The 21,698-nt window shown below is 44.3% G+C and overlaps 2 protein-coding genes across 4 annotated transcripts; one reads left to right on the top strand and one right to left on the bottom strand.

Annotated features, from left to right (window-relative positions):
• Positions 1 to 30: 30 nt before the first annotated feature.
• On the top strand, positions 31 to 8,291 carry LOC8051973 (sarcoplasmic calcium-binding proteins I, III, and IV). 2 transcript variants are annotated; one of them, XM_042289965.1, is made up of 7 exons: positions 31 to 206; positions 1,814 to 1,901; positions 2,050 to 2,102; positions 2,545 to 2,658; positions 3,309 to 3,441; positions 5,312 to 5,409; positions 7,802 to 8,291. In XM_042289965.1, exons 2-7 carry the CDS (start codon positions 1,853 to 1,855, stop codon positions 7,970 to 7,972), a joined length of 618 nt encoding a protein of 205 aa, XP_042145899.1. In that variant the 5' UTR covers positions 31 to 206; positions 1,814 to 1,852; the 3' UTR covers positions 7,973 to 8,291. The 2 variants fall into 2 exon arrangements, with proteins under 2 accessions (XP_042145899.1, XP_042145903.1); XM_042289969.1 differs by lacking the exon at positions 2,545 to 2,658.
• Positions 8,292 to 21,459, bottom strand: LOC8051976. 2 transcript variants are annotated; one of them, XM_042289950.1, is made up of 5 exons: positions 19,902 to 21,459; positions 16,639 to 16,704; positions 15,084 to 15,201; positions 13,957 to 14,150; positions 8,292 to 12,806 (listed from the first exon to the last, which is right to left on the bottom strand). In XM_042289950.1, the coding sequence occupies exons 1-5, from the start codon at positions 20,850 to 20,852 to the stop codon at positions 10,482 to 10,484; spliced, it is 3,654 nt and encodes a 1,217-aa protein (XP_042145884.1). In that variant the 5' UTR covers positions 20,853 to 21,459; the 3' UTR covers positions 8,292 to 10,481. The 2 variants fall into 2 exon arrangements, with proteins under 2 accessions (XP_042145884.1, XP_042145885.1); XM_042289951.1 differs by having other exon boundaries at positions 8,292 to 12,803.
• Between the last annotated feature and the right edge of the window lie 239 nt (positions 21,460 to 21,698).

Genomic DNA, 21,698 nt, shown 5'->3' with positions numbered 1-21,698 from the left:
CACAAACAACAAACGGAAGGCGTGGGTTGCCGGAGTCAGGGCACTAAAATAAACTCCCCGAAATAAACGGTCCAGCCATCCCCAGTCCGGGGTTGCGGTGTGAAAGAAAACAGCACGAGCGAACAAGCTTTACACCACGGGGAACAGTGTTCGCGGGAAGTGTCGCGGGCACAGCTCGTTTCCTTCCAGGCCCCTCAGCGACGAATGTGAGTACCTCCGCAAGTATCTCTCCGACTTGAATCGTTTGCGTTCGCACCTCGTGTTTGTTGTAAGGCACACACCTTATTACTCGCGAATCATCGAGTTTGTATTTGCGTACGCTTTCTTGATATGCCCAAGCAGGTTGCGGGAAATTTGTGTACGCTAAAGAGTTATTCTGTACTTTTTGTTTAATATGTGTTGGTTTATTACTATTAGGTCACAGACGCATAGAGGAGGCTGTGATTGAAAAGAGCAAAGTATAAGATGTAATCGAACCTGTTATTGATCTGACATCTCAAATCAATCTGTAGAAATTTTTTTTTGTTTTTTTTTTAAGCTTGGAAATAATTTGCCTCGGGGCATTTATAAGAATTCTACATAGAATAAGAATCTGGTGTAGTGTTTGTGTGTCAACTGACTAGGGCAACTTTTACGAAAATCCCGGAAAAGTGAAAAAAAAAAACAAAAACAAAAAAAAAAAACGCCAATATGCTGGGAATAAAAAAAAAACTATATATCTCTTTTTGATTCGTGTGGCCCTAGCTGTGCTTATGGGCTTCATTTGAGCTCCCGTGTAGTCTCTGAGAGCCCTAGGGGCGCATGCTCGTAACAGAACAGAAGTGGGTGGGGCTAAGGGATGGGCCAATGAGGTAGAGCGTCTTTTTGGAACAGGGATTTAGCATAGACTCACAATGAATATCTAGTGAAATATAGCTAGTTTAGCGTCACCATTGTGATGTTAAACTAGTTTTTCCCATTTTCGATAAGTAAATAAATTCACGTAATGGCGTGTTCGATCAGAGTTCCGGTCTGTTTGTTACTTGTAACAGATATGGCGAGACGCGCTGAAAGAAATCGACTCACTCGTAGGAGGGTCTTGATCTATTTTGGGTTTGGTCTGAACAAGGCCAAAGTCCGGACAGCGCGTTGATCACCCATCTTTCGCGAAACCACAGAACACGCGTACGCTCCCGCCCCACCCGGGTGCAGTGTCGATTTCGTTCCAGAGATTTCAGCAAAATTATGCCTTCGTGGTTGTTTCTTAATTTAGTCGAGCTAAATAAAAAAATAATGAATTGCAAACTAAAATGACTACGGAACAAGCGGGCGCATATTTAAAGCTTTTTCCCGAGCATCGGCCTTCGAACGCCTCTCCAGCATTGCAGAACGCGGCGTTTATGAGCACATCATGACAGAACAAAATCTGATCTAATTATAGACGTCGACTAAACTGTCGCCCTTCCTTTGTGGGAAAGCTATTTCCGTGGTTCTTTTATTGTTCTATGCCTTCAGTTCGCCACGGGCACACAGTGGGACGGACATAGAATTGTTGTTCTTAGAAAGAAAAACGAAAAAGAAATACTTAGCTTGCAGAGTATAAACTCCTGTGGCAACTTTAGTGGTTGACCGCTGAAATGAGTGCAAATGTCCGGTTGTGAATAAAAGTTAGCTGCGTTTGAGACGTGTTGTTGACCTGCTCCCTTACTTCCATCGTCTCCGGTTTTAACTATATGTGCAACTTTGTGTATTTGTTTGAGCGCTATGCGCACGCGATGCTTAGTGCACGATGTTGAACGTACTGATTGTTTCTTTCTTTTTTTTTTTTTTTAAGCTTAATCAAGAATTTTATCCAGCAAGTTCAGTGACAGCAATGTCCTCCTTCAGGCACCGACACCTATACACATTTCACAATTTTTGGGGTAAGATTTTTTTTTTCTCGCACGTTTGAGAGAAATAATTAAATAAATCCCGCTGTTATCTGTGTGCACTCCGCGCATTTATTTATGCGAAACAAATGCTTAACTGTATGACGAAAAGGACGTCATTCCTTCTTTTTTGCCTTTTCAGACTATAACAAAGATGGCATTCTTACCTGGGATGATTTCAACATTATTGCAGAGGTAACTGTTATTTCCTCACATATAATCTAGAGAGACATATTTGAGTATAAAATTGGTGCTTGGAATGTTTGCAGTCGACAATACACGTGCGATGTCTTTTCTTATTTATTAACCATCGTCTTTTAAAGTATTTAATCGTAATTACTCGAGTGACACATAGTGATTTTATTGACAAAAATATGTAATAGGAACGTGCCTGCTGAAATTATTATTAATATAACTAATGCGTCAATTTTAGTTGATTAGTTCGCTAATTACCGCGTTACAATCGTACCCTAGCTGGCGTCCCCAGCACGTTGTCCCAAAAAACCTCGTCTCCACATTTTCTTTTTCTTTTGTTAGAAAAGTTCTTAGCATTTTTTTAAACACTATATATCGCTAACAAAAGTGTGTTCTTGTGGTTTAAGCGATGCATCCAATTAATACGTCGCACTTTATTTAGAACTACACCAAGCTGCAACGCCGCGGCAAGCTAGAGAAGGAAGTCTACGAGCGTTGGAAATCCATTCTCGAAAGATGGTGGAATGAGCTCACTGAGCACGCGGATTTTAATAAGGTATACTTACATTTTTTCGGGTGATAACGACACTCTGGCAAAACGCTTATTAACCACTCCAGCCAGCGTATCTCTGCTGCCCTCGATCAGGGGTCTCCAAACCCCGGCCCGCAGGATGCATTCCGGACGGCCCGCGCACGGTTGCCGTCGCGCAACGCAAAAATGCAGATACCCCAATCCAGCCCCTTAGCCAAAAACGTTCGGAGACCCCTGCGCTAGAGCAAGCGCCCCCAGTATGCTGTTTTCCCCTCACGGTTGAAGTGTATGCGGGGAAGACACCTTTACGTTATTGCTCTTTAGGGAATCTCTCAGGGGGACGGAATTCGCAATATATTATCTGTACAGAAGATTTACTGCATGCTACTAATCAATCGCGAGCCATTTACGTATAATTTCTGATGCGTCATAGGGGCAAAAATAAATGTGCCGTTTGTTCTCGTAGCTGTTCCGCGGTGCCCGCACAATGGGTGCAATGTTGAGGACAGTAAGAGCGATAGTTGATGTGTCCGCATTCGAAGGGAACGTACTGGGCCGCGCGCACTCGCGGCGGTAGCTTCCCCCAATCCGGCGCGAGGCAGTGGAATAAACGCACAAGTTGACGTCCCAAAGTGCCGCTCAAACTGGCGTGTGTAATTCTCGCTTCGGAACAGGACCGAATCGTGGAGTTCGACGAGTGGCTCAAGTTTTTCACAAACCTCGGCAAGAGTACCAAAAATGCTCAGGAGTTGCCCGACTTCCTGCAGAAATATCTCCACCTTCTATTTCTCATCATGGATTCGAACAGTGAGTTGAATATTGTGGACCTGACTGCACGTTGGCCCTTTGAAGGGACCGGAAAAATAGAGTTCTCGATGGACTGCGATAGCGGTGTAATTTGATGGTGCCTTTTGAAAGGAAAAATATAATAAAATGATTTCACCGGAGTAAAAAAAAAAAAAAAAATTAAACAAAGAAGATATCGGTTAAGCCTCGCTCGTAAAACCACGAGATGACACGGCGGAGCACTATGACGTTCATTTTCGTAAACTGAAGAAGATAAAATGTAAGACAATTTTATTTTATTTTCCTTCAACCCTCTTTTCTGTCGTAATAAATGCCATTATGATCCATAATGGGACTTGATGATTTCGTGAAAAAGAAAGGCTAGCATCTGACATATATCACACCTTCAAATAAGAAATGCATCGCTTACAGGCTTATATACAGCGGTTTTTTTTTTTTTAGTTTTTTTTTTTTTTTAGTTTTACAGATTTGTTTAAAGAAAATCCACGGAAGCTACACTTAAGCGGTTTGTGCACATGAGTTATACGGCCAGGGGGACATTGTGCAGTGATTTCCCTACCCCCCCCCCCCCCCCCCCCCCGTTTTTTTGAAGGTACCCCCTTAATTCGCAACGACTCCTCTCTCTATTCTCAATGCCCCCCCCCCCCCCCTTCCCATTCCTGGAGACACCCCTGATTATGTGGGTGGCTAATCTTTGCAATAAGTCGGCTAATTAATTAAAGTTCGTTTATTAACTTGATGTAGTAGTAGAAGTTGGGGTTTTATGACATAAAAACAACTAAATTAAGTTTATTAGTAAAAATGCTTTTTGATGACGCTCAGTAAGTTTCTAATTAAAATCATGTCTATTTTCACTAATTAAAAAGTTAATTAACAAATTTTAATTAATTATCCGACTTATCGGAAACATTATCCACCCACATAATGTCCCTCTGGACGTATAACTCACCTCCACAAACCGCATAAGTGTAAAGTTCAACTTTCACGGCTTTTTTTAAACAAATCTGTAAAGCTTATATATACAGGGTGTCACAAAAGAAAATTTACACGGTCTTTTTTACCGCAAAAATAAACTAGGCATCGACGGACGGTCATTCTCCGCCCAAAGGTAGCGCTAGAGGTCACAACCAGATGCCAAAGTTTCAGCCCGATCCGATAACTTAATCAAAAGTTACATGTGTTTTTCTGAAAATTTCAATGGGAAAATGGCGGCCGACGGAGTTTTCAAACACATGGGGCTCTATGGCACCAGAAACCGAAAACGGGTAAAAATGGGCTCCATTTTCCCATTGAAATTTTCAGAAAATCACTTATAACTTTTGATTAAGTTATCGGATCGGGCTGAAACTTTGGCATCTGGTTGTGACCTCTAGCTCTACCTTTGGGCGGAGAATGAGCGTTTGGCGATACCTATTTTATTTTTGCGGTAAAAAAGACCATGTAAATGTTCTTTTGTGACACCCTGTATATATAGCGAATATATATATATATATTCGCCCTGAATAAAACCGAAAAACACATGCCGTCAAATGCTTCCGCCCTAAAGACTTTTTTTTTTTGTGTGTGAAACATTATCTCGTGGATCCTGCATCCTTCCAGTGGTGTCGCTGTGGTTCTTGGAAGACACTACCAGCATCAGTGCGGTCCAGGGCCACTGACCCTGGAGAAAGCGTCTCTTCAAAATAATCAACTTCAATATTCTCACTGTGGCAGCTATTGTTATCACTGATAATCACATTTTTTTAACCTTGCCACGAGTCGTCCAACCAAAATACACCGGTCGTAAAGAAAAGAAAAAAACATTTGTTGATATTTTTTTATTATTAATAAACACCGGAAAATACACCCCCTATATCCTATCCTTTTGCAGAGGATGGGCTTGTGTGCGCAAAGGACTATAAGAAATACCTCAAAACGCACAACATGGACATCACAAGGGCAGACGAATGCTTCAACCAAATGCTGAACGTAAGTACTGCTCTAGAATTGAATGAACGGTTTTGTAGACTGTAAAACGATTTAATGGAAACGTTGAGAAATCATTTGATACAAGAGGGCTATATTCTCGTCTGTTTCCGTTCCTCTTATAGTTGAATCTGTCTCTTTTCGTCTCGTTCGCTTCCTGTTGTTCGTGTCCCTCGGGGTATTTTTCCTTTCCACTTCCCACGCTGGAATGCCAGCATCGGGGGTCGAAGCAACACCTGTCGAAGTCGAGCTGGTCGGGCTCTGATCGCATTATCCGGTCGAGGCGGGGAACGCGTCTTCGCCACTTACACTCCTGAGCTAAAACAATCTTTGCATTCTAGCAAATGTTGTTAATCTTGTCGTGACTTTCGGTTATGAAGTCGTCTAGCCATAATCTGGACCATAATCTTATGTGCCGCCGAACGCGCTAGAATGCGAAACGCTGGCGTTCAGCGTTCGGCTTTCGCATTTGAACGCTTTCGACGAGTGCGATGGAGACTGAGGCAGCTAGATTTAGGTCTACCCACTAATCACTCCAATCAGGGCTCTGCGTTCTGACGTGCCAGCGCGCTCTCATCTCGTCCTCCTCGCTTTCTTGTCATGCTTATGTGCATCGGGGTAACGTTGGGAGGTTCGACTTGCCGTGCGAGGAATCGTGCGATCATCTCGAGGGCAGATGCCAAGGGCGTGGTGGTAGTGGCATCCGTGATTTTTCGTTGTTGCCGTCCGTTGCAGCCGTGCTCGGTGCGAGATTCATTTTGGTCTTCCGTACGTCGCCATGTTAGAACGGAATTAACGGTTTTGTAGACAAACGATTTAATGAAAACTCTGAGAAATAATTTTATACAAGAGCGCTACAGTCGCGTCCGTTTTTGTTCCTGTTGTAGTTGAACCTGGCGGCACTCGGTTGGTCGGCGTTTTAGCGAACGACGACTTTTCATCAAAACAGACTTTAGCGAATGGTCGGCCGTTGCGAAGCGACGTCTACAAAAGGCCAAGTGGTTAAAGAAAAAATTCTGCAAGACAAGTTTATTTTTAAAAATGCCATATATATTTACATCCACTAACATCTAGAGAGTATTACCAGAACGTTTCATTTATTTACACTGCATAGTTAGTTTTTTTATAAAGTACTTTCAGCCCACCGATGCTAAAGAAAAGGTAGAGGTTCAAATATTTGGAACGCGTTCTTCTACGTTCCTCTTTTTAACATGAATTTCACTTCAGAAAACTATCGTGATGGGACAAAAGTAAGGGTTCACTCATTGTATTTTCTAACTGGAATTTAATGGGCAATGCAACTATGGCATTGTTTTCTTACTTTGTAGATGTCTTTTTAAAACGTTGTTAAGATTTTGTGGACAACATAAAAGGCAAAATATTTTTTGTTTGGTTTTTCAGTGCAATATGTTAGCATAAAATAAATTACTTCAAGGAAAAATTTTGGCCAGACGTTCTGCTGCATATCTACCGAAGAAAAATGTTGGGTATTACATTAGATTTTTAACGATAGTTTTCCTAAACAATGTCAGTGTGTTAATTCCTCATAAAAGTTACTTCAATTTTTTTTTTTTTACATTTTATGTACACATATGAAACTTTGCACTGCATTTTGCCTCGAAACTGCCAGTATATACTGTAAATTTAATTCATATTGAGCCAAAGGTTCAAAAGTTGACCTTTTTCGATAATGTCCTCCTTCAACATTTTTTTTTTGTAATGAGTTGTTGCAGGCTGCCACCGCGAAGAAGTCATTGGCTCATGTGACATGGACCCCAGGCTGTCTTTACGTCTTCGCCGCTAACATACAACTTGTTAATCTACAATTCTCCAACTTCTTTCTCCAGCTGAACATTAGCGATTTATATCAAAGAGTATGACAAGTATATTTGTCTCGAGCAAGCGCCCGGCCAAAATTGAGAGATCAGCTTAAAACCTTGGAACTCTGGAGAATGGGCACTTGTTAGGTCCCAGGGCAAGAATACAGAAGGGGCACATGATGGGGTCGTCTTTACCGCGTTGCACCGGGGTATTTGGTGAAGCAGCAGACGATGAGGAGCCCCTAGTTAGCTAGGTGGTTCAGAAACCTGAGTGGTGGGTACTCCTGTATGTACTTTGCTTATAGTTTGCAAACATTTCAAAAGTAGCAGAATGGGCAGGGGGCGTTGACTTGGCGCATGCTCGGTATTTTACGGTGAGCAGCCATAGGGCTATTTATTAACTGAATGCAACAGACATGCCAGCAAATTCACAGCACAGTGGTGTAAACGCATGGGCCTTGTAAAGAAGTCCCCTAGAATTTGGAACAGAAGACTGTACATTCTTTTCAAGAGATGTTTTGGCTAGCAGGCAAAGGGACATGTTGAAGAAAATATTTATTTTCACCTACCCACAGGAAGAGGATATTGCCAATGGGAATGCCATGTCATCGGATAGTTTCAAGGCCAATGTGTACGACTACTGGGTGTCCCAGGAACAAGATTGCAAGGGCAGATACATCTGCGGGCCCTATGATTCAGCCAGTGCTGAAGAGCTCGAAAGAAAAAACAAGAAGAAACCTCTTTAAAACTGACTTCCATGTGTCTTCTACGTCAGCCCTCATCTCGTACAGCAAGCTGTGAACTCTATTCCTTCAATGTGAGTGTATGTACGTACTTTGACAGCCACTGCATAGTATATGTGCCCATTTTGTTTCACTATTTTCAGCGACATGCACTCTCTGTGTCTGTACTCATGTAAAAAAAAAGTTTAGCAAAGCTTGGCCCATTCTTTATTAACTTAATTTGTGCAGGCATGTCCAGTGTTGCCAAACGTTTTATAAGCAATGCAAGTAAATACATTTATGACATGAGCAGAAATAAAGATGTGAACAGCTGTGCACTGCCTTTATTCGCAGTTTTGATTATTGTACCCATAAGCAGCTATCTACAACAATGCAAACAACTTTGCAAGTTTGGTCTTCGCACAATGGCTTGCAGCAGGCAAATAATTTCCTGTAGCATAATATAAATCTTCCAAGTTACTGCTTACATTAGAAATGCAAAATAACCTTTGATCATAGAGGTTACACAAGTTTCCTTGAGTAAGATATCAGGTATACATTATAAATTTCTGATTTGATGGATAAATAAAACTAGCATAAATCAATGCACGTCAATGAGAATATAGGTAGAATATTTTTCGCAGCAAAAACAGATAGATACACAGTGGTCAACTCTTTATCAATAAATACACCCCTACTATATTGGCAACCCACAGTTTAGTAGCTAATCATTTTCGAGCTGTGTGAATTCACAACTTTGTGCACAAGACCATAGTTACGACCATGAGCAACATTCACTGGGAGGTCCAGGTGACAGCGGTCACTAAATGTGAAATTGTAAATTATTTTATATTTTCCACGATTCAGGTATGTGACTAAAGCTCTTTTAGGCCTAACTCCAGTACAAGACAATGACAGAAACATTTGCAACACAAACAGTTTTGCTCCATTTATGTGCAAAGCAAGCATGCTCGATACTGGTTAACAACAGCATTTTGCCTCTGCTCTGCAAGACTAAATACAAAAATCAATGCATTGCAACCTTTTTCAAGAGCGAACTTTTGATTATGGAAAGAGGCAATTATATGATCCGGTGAAACTCCACATCAGATTAACCAGGATATTCACCTTGCATGCATTGTTTAATCTTATAAACAAAATTTATGTTATTTCCATAGGTTTCTGTAAGAAATATTCACGAGTCCATTTTGATTAGGTTCAAAACAATGCTTCTCATGTGCATATCTGAGTTATATAACTCCAAAGTCCTAATGCCATCATGCTGAGATGATGGGCACTGATGTCATGAAACTGACGATCTAATAAGCAAACATAGCATAACAGCAAAAACATAATTAATATCTGTGAAAAACATAAAGTGCAATGAAACTGTGAAGATGAAAAATAAAATATTTTGTGAAATCTTCTTAATACAGTGTAACCTCACTTAGGGTACAGAAGTGTTGGCAAAACCCGATAAATGCCAATAAACGTCCACCAATGATGACAGCTGGACGTCAGTTAAAACCAAGACACCGGTTCCTGACATTCGGTACTTGGAAACTGGTAAGTAACGACTTAGAGCTGCTGTAACTCTAACAAGGTGTTTAAACATGCATCCTTGTGTGATGAGTAGCAAAACTATTATGCTCAACCTTGTTAATCAGTTTCCTATAACATTCAGTAAATATTTTCAGCAATAATTGCCAATTATAACATCAGCAACCATTGCCAATTAGCATCAGCAACAGGCAAATCACTCACAGAGCAATCACTCTTAAATAGAAGTTGAAAAATAACAAATGCTCTAATGCAAACGTCAAGAAATCTATGTTTTCAGGGCGATAAGCAAAACCAGGAGCTTAAGGAAAAGAAATATCTCAAGCATGTAAAGAATGCGAGCAAGAAAGAGAATAGCATCTTGAGTCCCCCAGGTTGGAAGTATAGAGTCCCACTTCTAATAAACTTCCAATACAAAATGGTTCTAAAAACCATAAACTTCTACGACAGGCATACTGCATGTAGATATCGGTTCACTCATGACAAATAAGGTGACAAAACGGTGGTGTTTGTTACATGCAGGTTTCACTTAACATGCTTCTCGGCGCTGTGCACTGAAGGTGGGCTAACTCCCAAAGATATTTTATAACAATACATCACATCAAGTTGATGGGCATACATCCTCTTCAGGAACACATATCTCCAGGTAGTCAGGGTCATGACTGGATGTATTTTAAAACATATGCAAGGAGTGTGCAACCTTTAGGTATTGACGAGCAACCTCCTGTTTGTGTAGAGGTTTTAATGCAGTATGCATCCCCCAGTCACTATAACTGAATGATGCTCCCCTTATTGCTCAAAATAAAAAATTCAGACACAATATGTACAGACTCTTTCAAAGACCATTCACTTAGCTAGGCCAGGAAAGGCATACCTCCTCCCAAAAAACAAATGACAAGAACTTCGCCGTAGCGAGACTAAAACTAATTTTGTACTCAACACTGCACTTCCTCAGTCACCGTGCAAACTTTGTTCAGAAGTATATGTCTTCCTCTTCCACGTCGGGCAGAAGCTCTGCCCTCCCCAGAAGGTGGTCGTCGCTGTGATCGGGCGCCAGCACCGCCCCTGTGACCATGAAGCTCTTGCGCACGGCGTCCTGCCCCTCGGCCTGCAAGTGCTTCCAGGTGCGAGTGACGCAGTCCACAATCTCCCTGGTCGTGGGGACATTCTTCCCGGCACTGCCCTCCAGCCACAGCCGGTGCACCAGTGCCTGAAACTTCCTGCGCAGCCACACCACCACAGGGTGGGTCTGGGAAGAGCAGCCGCTCGGAGTGACAGCCACCTTCACGTCGACCACGGAGGAGGCAACCACGGTGTGCGGCTCAAAGCAGTCCAGAAACAGGAGGCTCGGCGAGGGAACGAAGCGCCTCCAGACGACCTCGACCCAGTGTTCCACTGTGGCACGGTCCACGTGCATGTCCTCCTGTTGCAGGACAAAAGAGTGGTTCGCCTCGAGGGCGTGGCTGGATGCCTTGAGGATGACCAGGGGAGGAAGGATGGCCCCGTCCGAGAGGCAAGACAGGAGCACCACCGCCTGGGATGCTTCCAGGCTGCAACGGCGCACCAGCAGGGTACCGCCGCCAATGCCTCCGGACGTGCCGACCGAGAAGTAGAGGGGCACCTCGTCCATGGCACCAATGGCAGCATTGGTCAGGCTGTGCTGCTCCTGGAGCCTCTGGACCTGCTGGCGGAAAAGGGACACCCTGTCCTCGAGGGCTGCCGGCAGGGGCACCTCCAGGGTGGGCTGCTTCTGCAGCAGGGCCTGGTGCCGCTTGCAAAACCGGATGGGCCAGCCTGCGGAGCACTTGAAGCCCGTCCTTGTCTGGGAGAGGGCCGCCACTGCCCTCACCTGGATGTCATGGTGCGTGATGCTCCGGTTCTGCTCCAGCTGCGTGAGCACCCACTCCAGTATCTCGTCGTCCTTTTCGTAACGAAGTTGGATCCCAAATCGGCGAGACCAGCGCGAGTACCAGCCAATGCTGCACTTCATGGTGGTGTCGCCGTGCTTGCGATATGCTTCCGCGGCTCTAGTGCGAACTTCCTTGGGGCCCGGCTTGTAGCCGTTGGCTCTGCACTGCTGGTACCACTGGAAGACTTCCATTTCTGCTTCGAGAGCTTTCTTACTCTTTGAAACTTCCTTCCTGCGCACCTTACCCTCTTTGATCATCAGCTTGAGCTTTGCCTGAGCCTTGCTCCAGTCTGACAAACTATTCCGGTCAATCTGAAAGCACTTGGCAGTGTCGCTCAACTTCTGTCGCTCGGCCACTTTCACAATCTCCAGCTTAACGGCAGGTGGAAATGCGATGCGGAACTCTTTCCCGGAACTCGACTGCAGCTCAGGCCGATCCTCAATCATCTGCTCCATCTCCAGTCGCTTCTTGTGCCAGACGTAGAGCCAGCGGCACATGGTCTCCACCTTATTTTCCCCAAAGTATGCAAGAATCTCCTTCACCTTCTCCTTCACCTGCGCTGCATCTATCTTTCGGCACGAGCTGTTGCAGTCGTAGAGCCAGCTGAGAAAGGCCTGCTCCGGGGGGGAGGCCCCTGTCGCCTCCCCCGGTCTCACGAGGCTGCCCTTTTCCTGGGGGAACCTGCGCTCCAGCTTCTCCTTGTCTCGGCACCACTCCGCCACGGTGGAGTGGTGGACCCCGAAATGCTCCGCCGTCTTCTTGAAGGTCGTCTGCAGAGCATACTTCACCACCTGCAGCTTGAACTCAGGCAGGTACCGCTCGTTTTTTTTCTTCTGGCTGGAAGGACATGTTGACGTGCCTATGGGCATGCCATACTCGGAGTAAGCCAGCGAAGAGGTGCTTGCATCTGCCGCCGACCCCATGGCACCATTGTAGCCAAGGAACGTCTCGTGGAAGGGTGTGATGGCGTGGCCCGGCTCTGCCTTGGGAGCACACTCGCTGTTGCCATGGCTCTGGTCTATCCAGTATGGGGCAAAGGAGAGATGCTGCTGTTGGCAGCCCAGGTGCCCTAGCTTGAACTCCTGGGTGCTGGAGCCCGTGTCACAGTCAGAGAGGAGGACCAGGGGCTCAACAAAGGCTGGCTGACTGTAACATGTGCTGTAGGAGGAAGGACCGCTGCTGGTGTTGTTGTCGTTGCTGGTGGTGACAACCGAACACATAGCTGGCATCTCTTGCGTTGCACAAGGGTGCTGCAGATCTGGATCTGTAGCATCCCCTTCAACTGGCACGGGCCTCAGATCTGGCGTGATTATTTCATTGTCTTCTCTTTGCTGTGCCGTGGGCTTGTTTTGACTGTCTGATGATGTCTTTTCACGAGGCAGCTGCTGCTGAAAAAATGTACCCCTTCGGTAACTTGCCATCTCGTCACTACTAGAGGTGCAAAAAACTTTTTTGAACCTGGGGGTCGAAGATTGTACCAAGATGTTCTAAAGGTTTGGCAATTCTTCAACTTTCGGCCTCGTCACACTACGAAATTTTACAATTTTCAGACTTTCACACTTGCGAAGTTCAAAAGTTCGACAAACCTCAAACAAAAGTTAGAAGAATTTCAAACCAACTTTACCCCAAAGGTTTAAGGTAAGTATAAATAACACAGATATAAATGTAAATATTGCACTGATGCTTCACTAGCTGATCCAATCAACATACTTGTCAACATGGACATCAAAGACTTGCTCTCCTTTATCTATACTCTAAAATTTGAAACACAGTTTTACATAATTGCATATGCAACTCAGCATAAAAGAATTTTAAGAGATAGAAATATGAGTCCATCTCATTGTCTGAATTTATATGAAATCTTACGGTTGTATTTAGCAGTGGCTGAGTTGTCCTTAAAAGGCATTCCAGCAATTAGGAAATGCAGATTTACCAGCTTCTCACGAGCATCTCTGATTTATAGACCTCCCAATAGTAAACACCGATATGGGAAAGATGTAGTGGATCATCACAGTTGTTTAGATGTGCTAAGAGAATTATTTCCAAGTTTCAACCACTAAATCAGCACTGCAAGGTAATATTATAGCCAACCATTTATTTTCAACTGATTGTAATCGAAGGAGATAACGAGTGCATTTTTTTTTTCCATTTTCTTTGGAGACTCTGGGCACCTCTAATTATTGGTGACATTCACTATCTCAGGGTACAAGCATTTGTTTATATAAAGTATTGTGTGTTTTCCTTTCATATACGAGGTTTTGTTTGATGTACCATAAGAACTCAACATACTAAAAGCACAGGAGCAGCGCTTTCCCCAAACAAGCAAGCAATGTTGCTTGAGACACACCTCCATATTTACACTTTATTACAAAACAAAACACCCATATTCAAATATGTTACATATTGCACACACCAAATTCAGATGTTTTGGAATCTGGTTCAAATGAACCTCTCTGTGACAGTGTCATACTACTAGGAAACCGGCAATATAGGGTACCACTGCTGGAGTAATCAGAGAGCCCCACACGTTTCCCTCACCTGGCAATCAGCACTGAAGGACTCTTCCTCTGGTTCAGTGTCAGGGTCTGCCATGGCAACCTGGAACTGCTGCAGCGCACAGCGGGTCTTCCATGCCCTGTACCACCCTTCTCCTGCTCGGGACTCTGGGTGGCCATGCTTGACAAAAATGTGTTGAGCCCGAGCACACACTAATGCCTTGGTCAGCTTTTTGCCTAAGAGGATAAGAAAAAAAAAATTGGCAGACACTTCAGACTGCTTACGTGTAGGAATGCAAAAGCACTCCTACATGCAGCGCATTCCTACCAGCAATGAGCCACATCTTTTTTTTTTTTCACACGGCATGCCGGCGGTGACATCACGCTCCCCCACTTGCACAGGCGCGGCGCCCCCTCCGACTCCACGGCTTCCGTGACGATGCATATGCGTTCCTTTATTACTGAGGCGCATCCGCTTTGACCTTGAGTGCCCGGCCTGCTTCCATGACGAAGCACCTGATATGACGCGTCGCAGCCAATGGGAATTCCACTTCTGGGTGCCGTTTTTCTGCCACAGACGGTTACAGGCAACACCGGCTTCGTTCCATTGGGCAGTTAATGCTTTCGCATTAAAAATGTGTCGTAATCAGACAGCACAATAGCTGTCAACTGGAGAAGGAGTACCATATACGAGCAATAAATACGACAGAAGGGATCATAATGACCTTTGAAGGCACCAAGGATAAAAAAACATTTTCATCTTGTAAGCGATATGACAAGAAGTACGCTCAATCACCTTTCCTTATGCAGCCCTCAGTGTGAACGCTCCTGCTTTTATCGTGCACAGGCTGTTCATGTATAACTCACACTCCTGCTGGAACCAAGCAAGGCAAAGGGGTAATTCATGCTTCTTTTGTTTCATCGGTACAGCTCTAAGCAGATGGTAACCTTATTTCCAGTGTGGTCTCCATCCTAAAAGCTTGTAACAACAATCGGTAGACCTTGCTTTTGGATATCTTTACTTTGTCTTCCTTGTTAGTATCATGAGTGATACTTAGTAATGAGGCTCAACATTAACATTAATAAAATTGGTTGTCGCACCCATATACAGAGCTGCATCTTTTTCTGCTGTCTTAATTTTATTTAAACGTGCATCTTTTCAAATATTACCTTTCCGTTCCATTTTCTTGTACCATCTCCAGATCTCAAGGTCCATTTCTGTTGCACTCACACCTCTTAGCTTCTTTCGGGAGAGTTTAAAACCTGAAGCAGTGGGCTTGGTTATAACCTGAGATAAGAAAAAATAAAACACAGTATGGGCATGCATAGCTTTTGAAAAGATTCACAATAGAATCTCTACTTACAAACACTACTCACTGGAGAGCTCATGTCTTCAGACTGTATAATTTCCCCTGTGTCCTACCTTACGGTTTCTCAAAGTGAGTTAACAAAACCCTGAAGAGTCCTCGGAGTACCCTCGGGAATTCCCCAGAGTACTTGATGGGTTCCCCAAGTTCCCAAATTTCCTCAACCGTCCCTGCCCCTAATAGAAGTGCTCTTCCAGTTAAGCAATATCCTAAAAGGCCTGAACCATCTGGTGATGTGTGACAATGTGCCAGACACCCATCCTTTCGTATATGCATTATAGTTTACAAAGTCTGTAGGCTTCTGCACTGCTTTAGTGCTTTAATGCAGAGGCTGGGAGGGGTCCCTTAGCTGTAAATCAAAAGAGGAGCGCGTTTTCCAAATACAAAAGTTTGAGATTACCCCTTTCTCAAAGTAGGATGTAATGAGAAATTTGATAAAGAAACCTTTCCATACAACTGCCTCCGCAAAGAAATGCACTTTGCAGTAACTGTTGCCTTCTATCACATACAAGATTTGACTTGTCACATTACAAGCAAGGCATGCCTAACATTGCTGACCATGCATTTGTACAATCGGAGGTGTGAACAGCAGATGGTTGAAACAACTGAACGACTTTAGACATCTCTAATGACATGTGCCAATCATCCTGGTATCGGGCCAATGTTTGTATGCATAGAAATTAAATACTTGAGGGCCAAGCACATGCGACTTTCTCTTGAAGTCAAAGCACTCCGAAATAGTCATAACTTAGATAGCACAGTTTCACCGTTTCGATAATTAAGACAGTGCATATGCTTGAAATCGACAATATTTTTCAGAGTACTTCAAACATCTCCCTGTTTGTAAACAAAAACTAAGAATTTTAGTATACCTGGTCTGGCCCTATCAAAGCATCAAAAGGACTGGCTTTGTGTTCTTAGGTCCTGACATGCTGTGTCAGAGCTACCCCCATTGTGTTGCTTACAAGTTTCCCCACACTGCAGTATCTTGAATTTCAAAAGGTGAAAACCCACCCTTACGTATGGGTTTTCACCTTTCTGTACAGCCTTGCATGCTGCCCAAGATGTCCTTTTTATGTACAAATTATAATATTATTATTATCTTTATTCAGGAACAGGTGGCTTTAAAAGTCTATCATAGCAGTGTGTCCATTACCACTGAGGGAATGCTGACACTGAGCTTCTACTTATAAAGTTGGATGGCATGAATTGTGCAACAAGAAAATTTGCTTCTGCACACCCCCTGCAAAAACACAGCTATAATGACATGTGAATATCTCATAGTGATAGCAGTAAGCCATAACTAGTATGAACAAAAAAAAAAGAACTTGTACTTAGGAGTGCAGAATACAACATGCCTGTAGAGTGGGTGTCATGCCCATCATGTCCATTGGAAGCTGTAGGAGTGTGACTTCGCTTAACTCCTGCAAAATAGAAATGCACACCCACCCAAGGTAGCATCACAGCACAGCGCTTGTCCGTGTCTACTCGCTTGTAATTGTCCCCTGTGTCGCGCAAAAAACCTCTACACTGCATCATGAACTAAGCAAACTTGCTCATAAAACAAATGACTGCAAGCCACCTCAAGTACCACAGTAAATTATGGACATGTGTGCCTGGCATATCAATCGCTCTAATCATGTGCAAACAAAGGAAGGAATTTCAAGGGTCCACATGCCAAACCAAGTGGCACCTGGCATGCCTAATGAAGAACTGGGCAATAATTTAGATGGCTTAGGGTTTGTTAAATAACATGCCAAATTATTAGTTCTTTAGTGCCTTTACCACAGCAAGGAATCCTCAGGTAGTGGTCATGTCGCCCGGTATTTGGATTTGCCAAGTAGTCACTGAAGCAGTTCATTTTTAGAGAACATAAATAAAATTAGCCAGGACTCAAAATGATATCCATACATGTGTATTCTTTAAAACAATGCTTGCAGAAACCTAGAACTAGGGTTCTTAAAAGTTCATTTCTGGTAAAATATGAATGGTATTAGTTCTTTCTTCAAACAAATTTACACGTTCTGAACGGCTGTTTGCATAAAATTATCAACTGTCCAATATTTCGAAAAAAAATATCCCTTTCACAAAGAAATTAACAAAAGCAGGACCGAGCAAGCTCAGGCCCATAGTCCACAACACGAGTTTAAAGGATCTCATCTGCAGATGCCGTTTCCTTGTGAACTTTTAGCCATCCACAGCCGTAGCATGCATGTAGGTATAGCAGGCCATTTAACTTGCAACTTCAAATGCACCATTAGAACTCTGGTTTAAACATACACAGTATCCCCAGGAAGGAATGTCGAACCAAGGTAGATATTAAAAGATAAAAAAAAAATCTGACCAAGATGTCTCTTCTAGCCAGTGCACCTCTACTGACAGTTCCTTTTAGCAATCTTCTGGAAGTTCCAAACTATTACTTCAGAACGACTACACATTCTCTTGAAGCTACTAAGTGCCATGCAATCAGCCCGAAGAAGTGATTTCCGATTTCTTGCCTAGAGAGCCATTAACACTATCTGCACATAGTGGGAAATCTACATGTGCATTCACAATATAGATGGAAAATTTTGGTCATGGATGCTGGCCTAGATGAGTAGAACTAAAACAAAATAATCAACTTGTTCATGCTAGCTATCTTGCACTGCATCCATTTTGCTGCCAATCATTGCTTTTACAGATAAAAATAGAAAAGTGAAAGGGCATTATTTGAGTGGCTGGCACCTTACCTCAATGCTGCGGCTCATGTTCACATCCATGACAGCCATGATTATCACTTTACTCAGGCAAAACAAAGCTGCCCGTCCTTTCTTGGTTAACCACATTGTTAATAATATTGTTACTGCCTCGGACCCTGGAAGATTTGTCCAAACGTCACATATGAAAAGTAATACTTTCATATGGTAATACTTTTATACAAGACCCTCGAAGCCCAGGATGTGGTAGCACATCCCACAACGCACCAAGATCTGCTTGCCATTACACAAAATACTAGTGCGCAGTGGCGTAGCTAGGCCATCCGGCACCCAGGCACTTAGGTCTTTCGTAGCCCCCCTCTTTCTCATTCACTCCCCGAGATCGCAACCAGTAAAGTGTGTTTGGAGGAGGGGAGCGCGGGGAGGGGGGGGGGGGGGGGCGCTGTGCCGCCAGCCAGAGGTGGCACTCCCCCCCTTCGTGACTGGGATGCCTGGTACCCAAGGCCCAGGGTGACCCCCCCGTTACTATGCCACTGCTACTCTGTCACGAGTTGTCCATTTGTAGGGCTGGTGGTAGGCACTATAATAAATATATAGTGCAAGAAAGCAGAGAGAAAATACAGTATTATTATGGAGAGTTTGTCAACCAGCCTTAGAAGAACAACACAAAACAGAAGTGCACAAATGCCACAAAGGTAGGATACAGTACTGTAATGCTAACAAGCAAATTGAACATTTGATTGCTAGGATGTTCCTGATGAAACCACAGCTTCAACTCAAGCAAGTTCCTCCTTGAAAGAGAGGCAAGGAGTAAAAAGGATGTTGCATCTGCCATGCTATGTCCACCCCTTGTCTGCAATGTTTTGGCATTCAAGGAATATGTCATGAATAGTGCCCTGCATACTCGCATAGTATTTCAGGATATTCATAGGTATATGCTTGCAGTTTGGATGTGATCTTGCTGGTTTGCACATTAGATGAGGGTGCTGTGGCATATGCTTTACATGTGCAAGACTGCAGTTACTCAGACCACGACTGCCTGATGCCGTGACACCTACGACCTTCAACTCGTTAAACAGAAGACGATGGCCTCCCTGCCCCAAAGATGAAAGTATTTTTGGTTTAATTATATTTCCCGAATAAGCTGAGAGTCCACAAAGCTGTATGCGTTGGTCCCTCCGGCACAAGAGACTTATCTTCTGGTCATGGAGCGTGGACTTCCTGCTGTCCCTATGGGACAAAGCCTCTTATACACCTTTGTCCACCTTTCCATATAGATAATGGTTTGGCTCACACAACTCTTACAATAGCCCATCCTGTCTCTGAGCTCAGCCTCAATGCTTCGTACAAGTAAAAGCACACAATGCTAGAAAACCTTCGTAAGGTTACCTTTGCAGAAGCACTTCACATAAAGCACTGTTAGAGCCTAAAATGCAAAAATGAATTACGGACTGCAGGTAGGATGTAATTGTAGCTATAGATAAATGTGGCAGATGCAGTTTGCATAGATACAAAACCTGCAGATGCAGGTTGGGTGCAGATATTCAAACTGCACACTATCCATTCAGGGTGTTAGTTATGAACAAACAGACCAGGTTGGAGTCCTGCTAGAGTATTCCTGATTAGATGAAATTTAAAAAAAAAAGTTCAATTTGTACCACAGTTTGGTTTAAATTTTTCATTAATGTGAAAGTTCCGAATTTCATAGCCGTAACCGGTGTAAATAATCAAGGCCTCCGAGAACTCACTAGAACCGGGAACAACTCTCCGAGTTATCACAATCCAATGCTCATTGTTTCCTTCCTCTGAAAAGTCGCAGATATTTGTTCCCGAGTGCCCTAACTAAGGTGGGAAACGGAACCTCTAAACTGCACACACATTCGCCCAGAAACAAGGTGACCGACTGTCTCGAGCCACAACCCTACCCTGCTAGGATGGGAGAGATGATCTTTGCAGATCAGCTTGAATCGCTCGCACCAGCGGCTTGCCCACTGCAGGTCGATGTCCGTCTGGTCCACTTTGAGAGACTCCGCCCTGCCCAGGAGGTCAGAGACCCTGATCTCGTGCCCCGCCAGCATGTCCCTGCGCACTCCCACAAACACGTCTGTCTCCCACTGCGGGACGTTGTCACTGGTTGCCTTCTTGTCCACACCCTCCTTGAAGTCCCGCCACCGTTCCACGACAGCCTCGTCCAGGGACAGCAGCTGAGCCGCTTCCTTCGTGCTCTTTTCCTCGGCAAGCCCAATTGCAAACAGTTTAAAAGAGGCTGGGAACGGGCTCCGGGGAGGCGGAGAGTCCCGAGGATCCCCACGGCCTTGCCGTGTAGGACCGTTCCTCATCCAGTGCCTGACCTTGTGAACCGAGACCTTGAACTCCCTCGCTGCCTCGTCTGCGGAGTTGGCTAGGGCGTGCTTTACCACTTGTGTCTTGAAGCATTTGGGGAAGGTTTGGTACCTCTTGTAGCTCCTGGGGATGTGCGTGGAAGTCTGCTTCACCTTCGAGGTCCTTTCAGGAGCGGCGGCAGCTGCAGCCATTTGCTTGACGAGAGTGCACTTCCTCTTTCTCCTGCCCCCGTCATTTGTTCCTCCCTCACGGGGATGGGGTTCCTCTGGCTCTGCACGCTCCACATAGGCCTCAGAACTGCTGCTGTTCTTGATCTTGAACTTGAGCAAGAGCCTTCTGGCATCCTGTGTCTCAATTTTAGTTGTTCCTTTCTCTAGCTGCTGGTAGTCTTTCGGGGATTGCTTTCGACAGGGAGGTGTGGGAATGCTCAGGTTCAGGTTGGGGAAATCGTCACTAGAGTCGTCACTTAGCTGGTACTTGACTGGGACGGCTTGCTTACGCCTCGGACGCTTTGATGGTGTAGGTTGCGTCATTGCTTTATTGTTTGTTTTCTTTCACAAAAAAGGTCGATAAATAAAGAGTAATTAAAACAGTCATGCTCTTCCGGTTTTCATTTCAGAAAATTAAAGTTTCGGAGGAGCTGACTAGTAGTGAAGCGGACGGACGTACCGTGTCTCACATTTTTCGCCATAGAGTACGCACGGTACGCATTCAAACCGTTATTGCCAAGGGATTATTTTAGTTCCCCGAAAAAGCACGAATGCGGAATATTGAGTCATGTGAGCTTCGTAGCTCTACTGGCTCTACTTCCGAGCTTTGGAGGCTCCACAAATGAGCGCCAAGCAAATTAACTGCGACAAGGGCGTTGTACTTGTGACAATACAAAACATCCTGCGATTCCTCAGACGGTGTCAGAACACGTAGTATTGCGCAACCAGTAGTTTGCCCGGTATGACAGCTCACTAGCAGCGCAAGGAGAGCAAGTCCTGACGAAATGGCTTAGAAAAATTGTATACACACCCTCATGAATTTCAGCGAGAATACTAAAAACAAACATGGCGGATATTAATTTGGATATCTACGATGGCGCTGCGGGTTGTGTCCCTGCACATACGGGAGTACTCTCCCTCAGTTTGAAATTGACCGATGTCACTCTTCTGGGACGCCTATACTCTGTTTCATACTTAGCGTGCAACGCTGTCAGAGCTACTGGCGCGAGCGTGGGGCTTGATCTCGTTGATCATTTGCACGCGTTCTCGCTCAAACAAAACCATAGATGAAGCCACGCGCTCGCGCCAGTAGCTTTCACAGCGTTGCACGCTAAGTATGAAACAGAGTATAGATGGTTGCATATAAAATTTTACCTGCGCCTCAGCCTG

This window comes from Ixodes scapularis, unplaced genomic scaffold (assembly GCF_016920785.2).
Source record: "Ixodes scapularis isolate PalLabHiFi unplaced genomic scaffold, ASM1692078v2 PGA_scaffold0__279_contigs__length_252992795, whole genome shotgun sequence".
NCBI lineage: Eukaryota > Metazoa > Arthropoda > Arachnida > Ixodida > Ixodidae > Ixodes > Ixodes scapularis.
The sequence above is the reverse complement of the archived record's forward strand: the minus strand, read 5'-3'. Positions and strand labels throughout refer to the sequence as shown.

Coding starts and splice junctions, on each gene's coding strand:
- LOC8051973 (XM_042289965.1), top strand. CDS start 1,853: ATGTCCTCCTTCAGGCACCGACACCTATACACATTTCACAATTTTTGG. Junction 2,103..2,544: donor ATTTCAACATTATTGCAGAG/GTAACTGTTATT, acceptor CACTTTATTTAG/AACTACACCAAGCTGCAACG. Junction 2,659..3,308: donor AGCACGCGGATTTTAATAAG/GTATACTTACAT, acceptor GCTTCGGAACAG/GACCGAATCGTGGAGTTCGA.
- LOC8051976 (XM_042289950.1), bottom strand. CDS start 20,852: ATGACGCAACCTACACCATCAAAGCGTCCGAGGCGTAAGCAAGCCGTC. Junction 16,705..19,901: donor ATCTCTCCCATCCTAGCAGG/GTAGGGTTGTGG, acceptor TCTATTTTGCAG/GAGTTAAGCGAAGTCACACT. Junction 12,807..13,956: donor CCTTCAGTGCTGATTGCCAG/GTGAGGGAAACG, acceptor ACATTTTTTCAG/CAGCAGCTGCCTCGTGAAAA.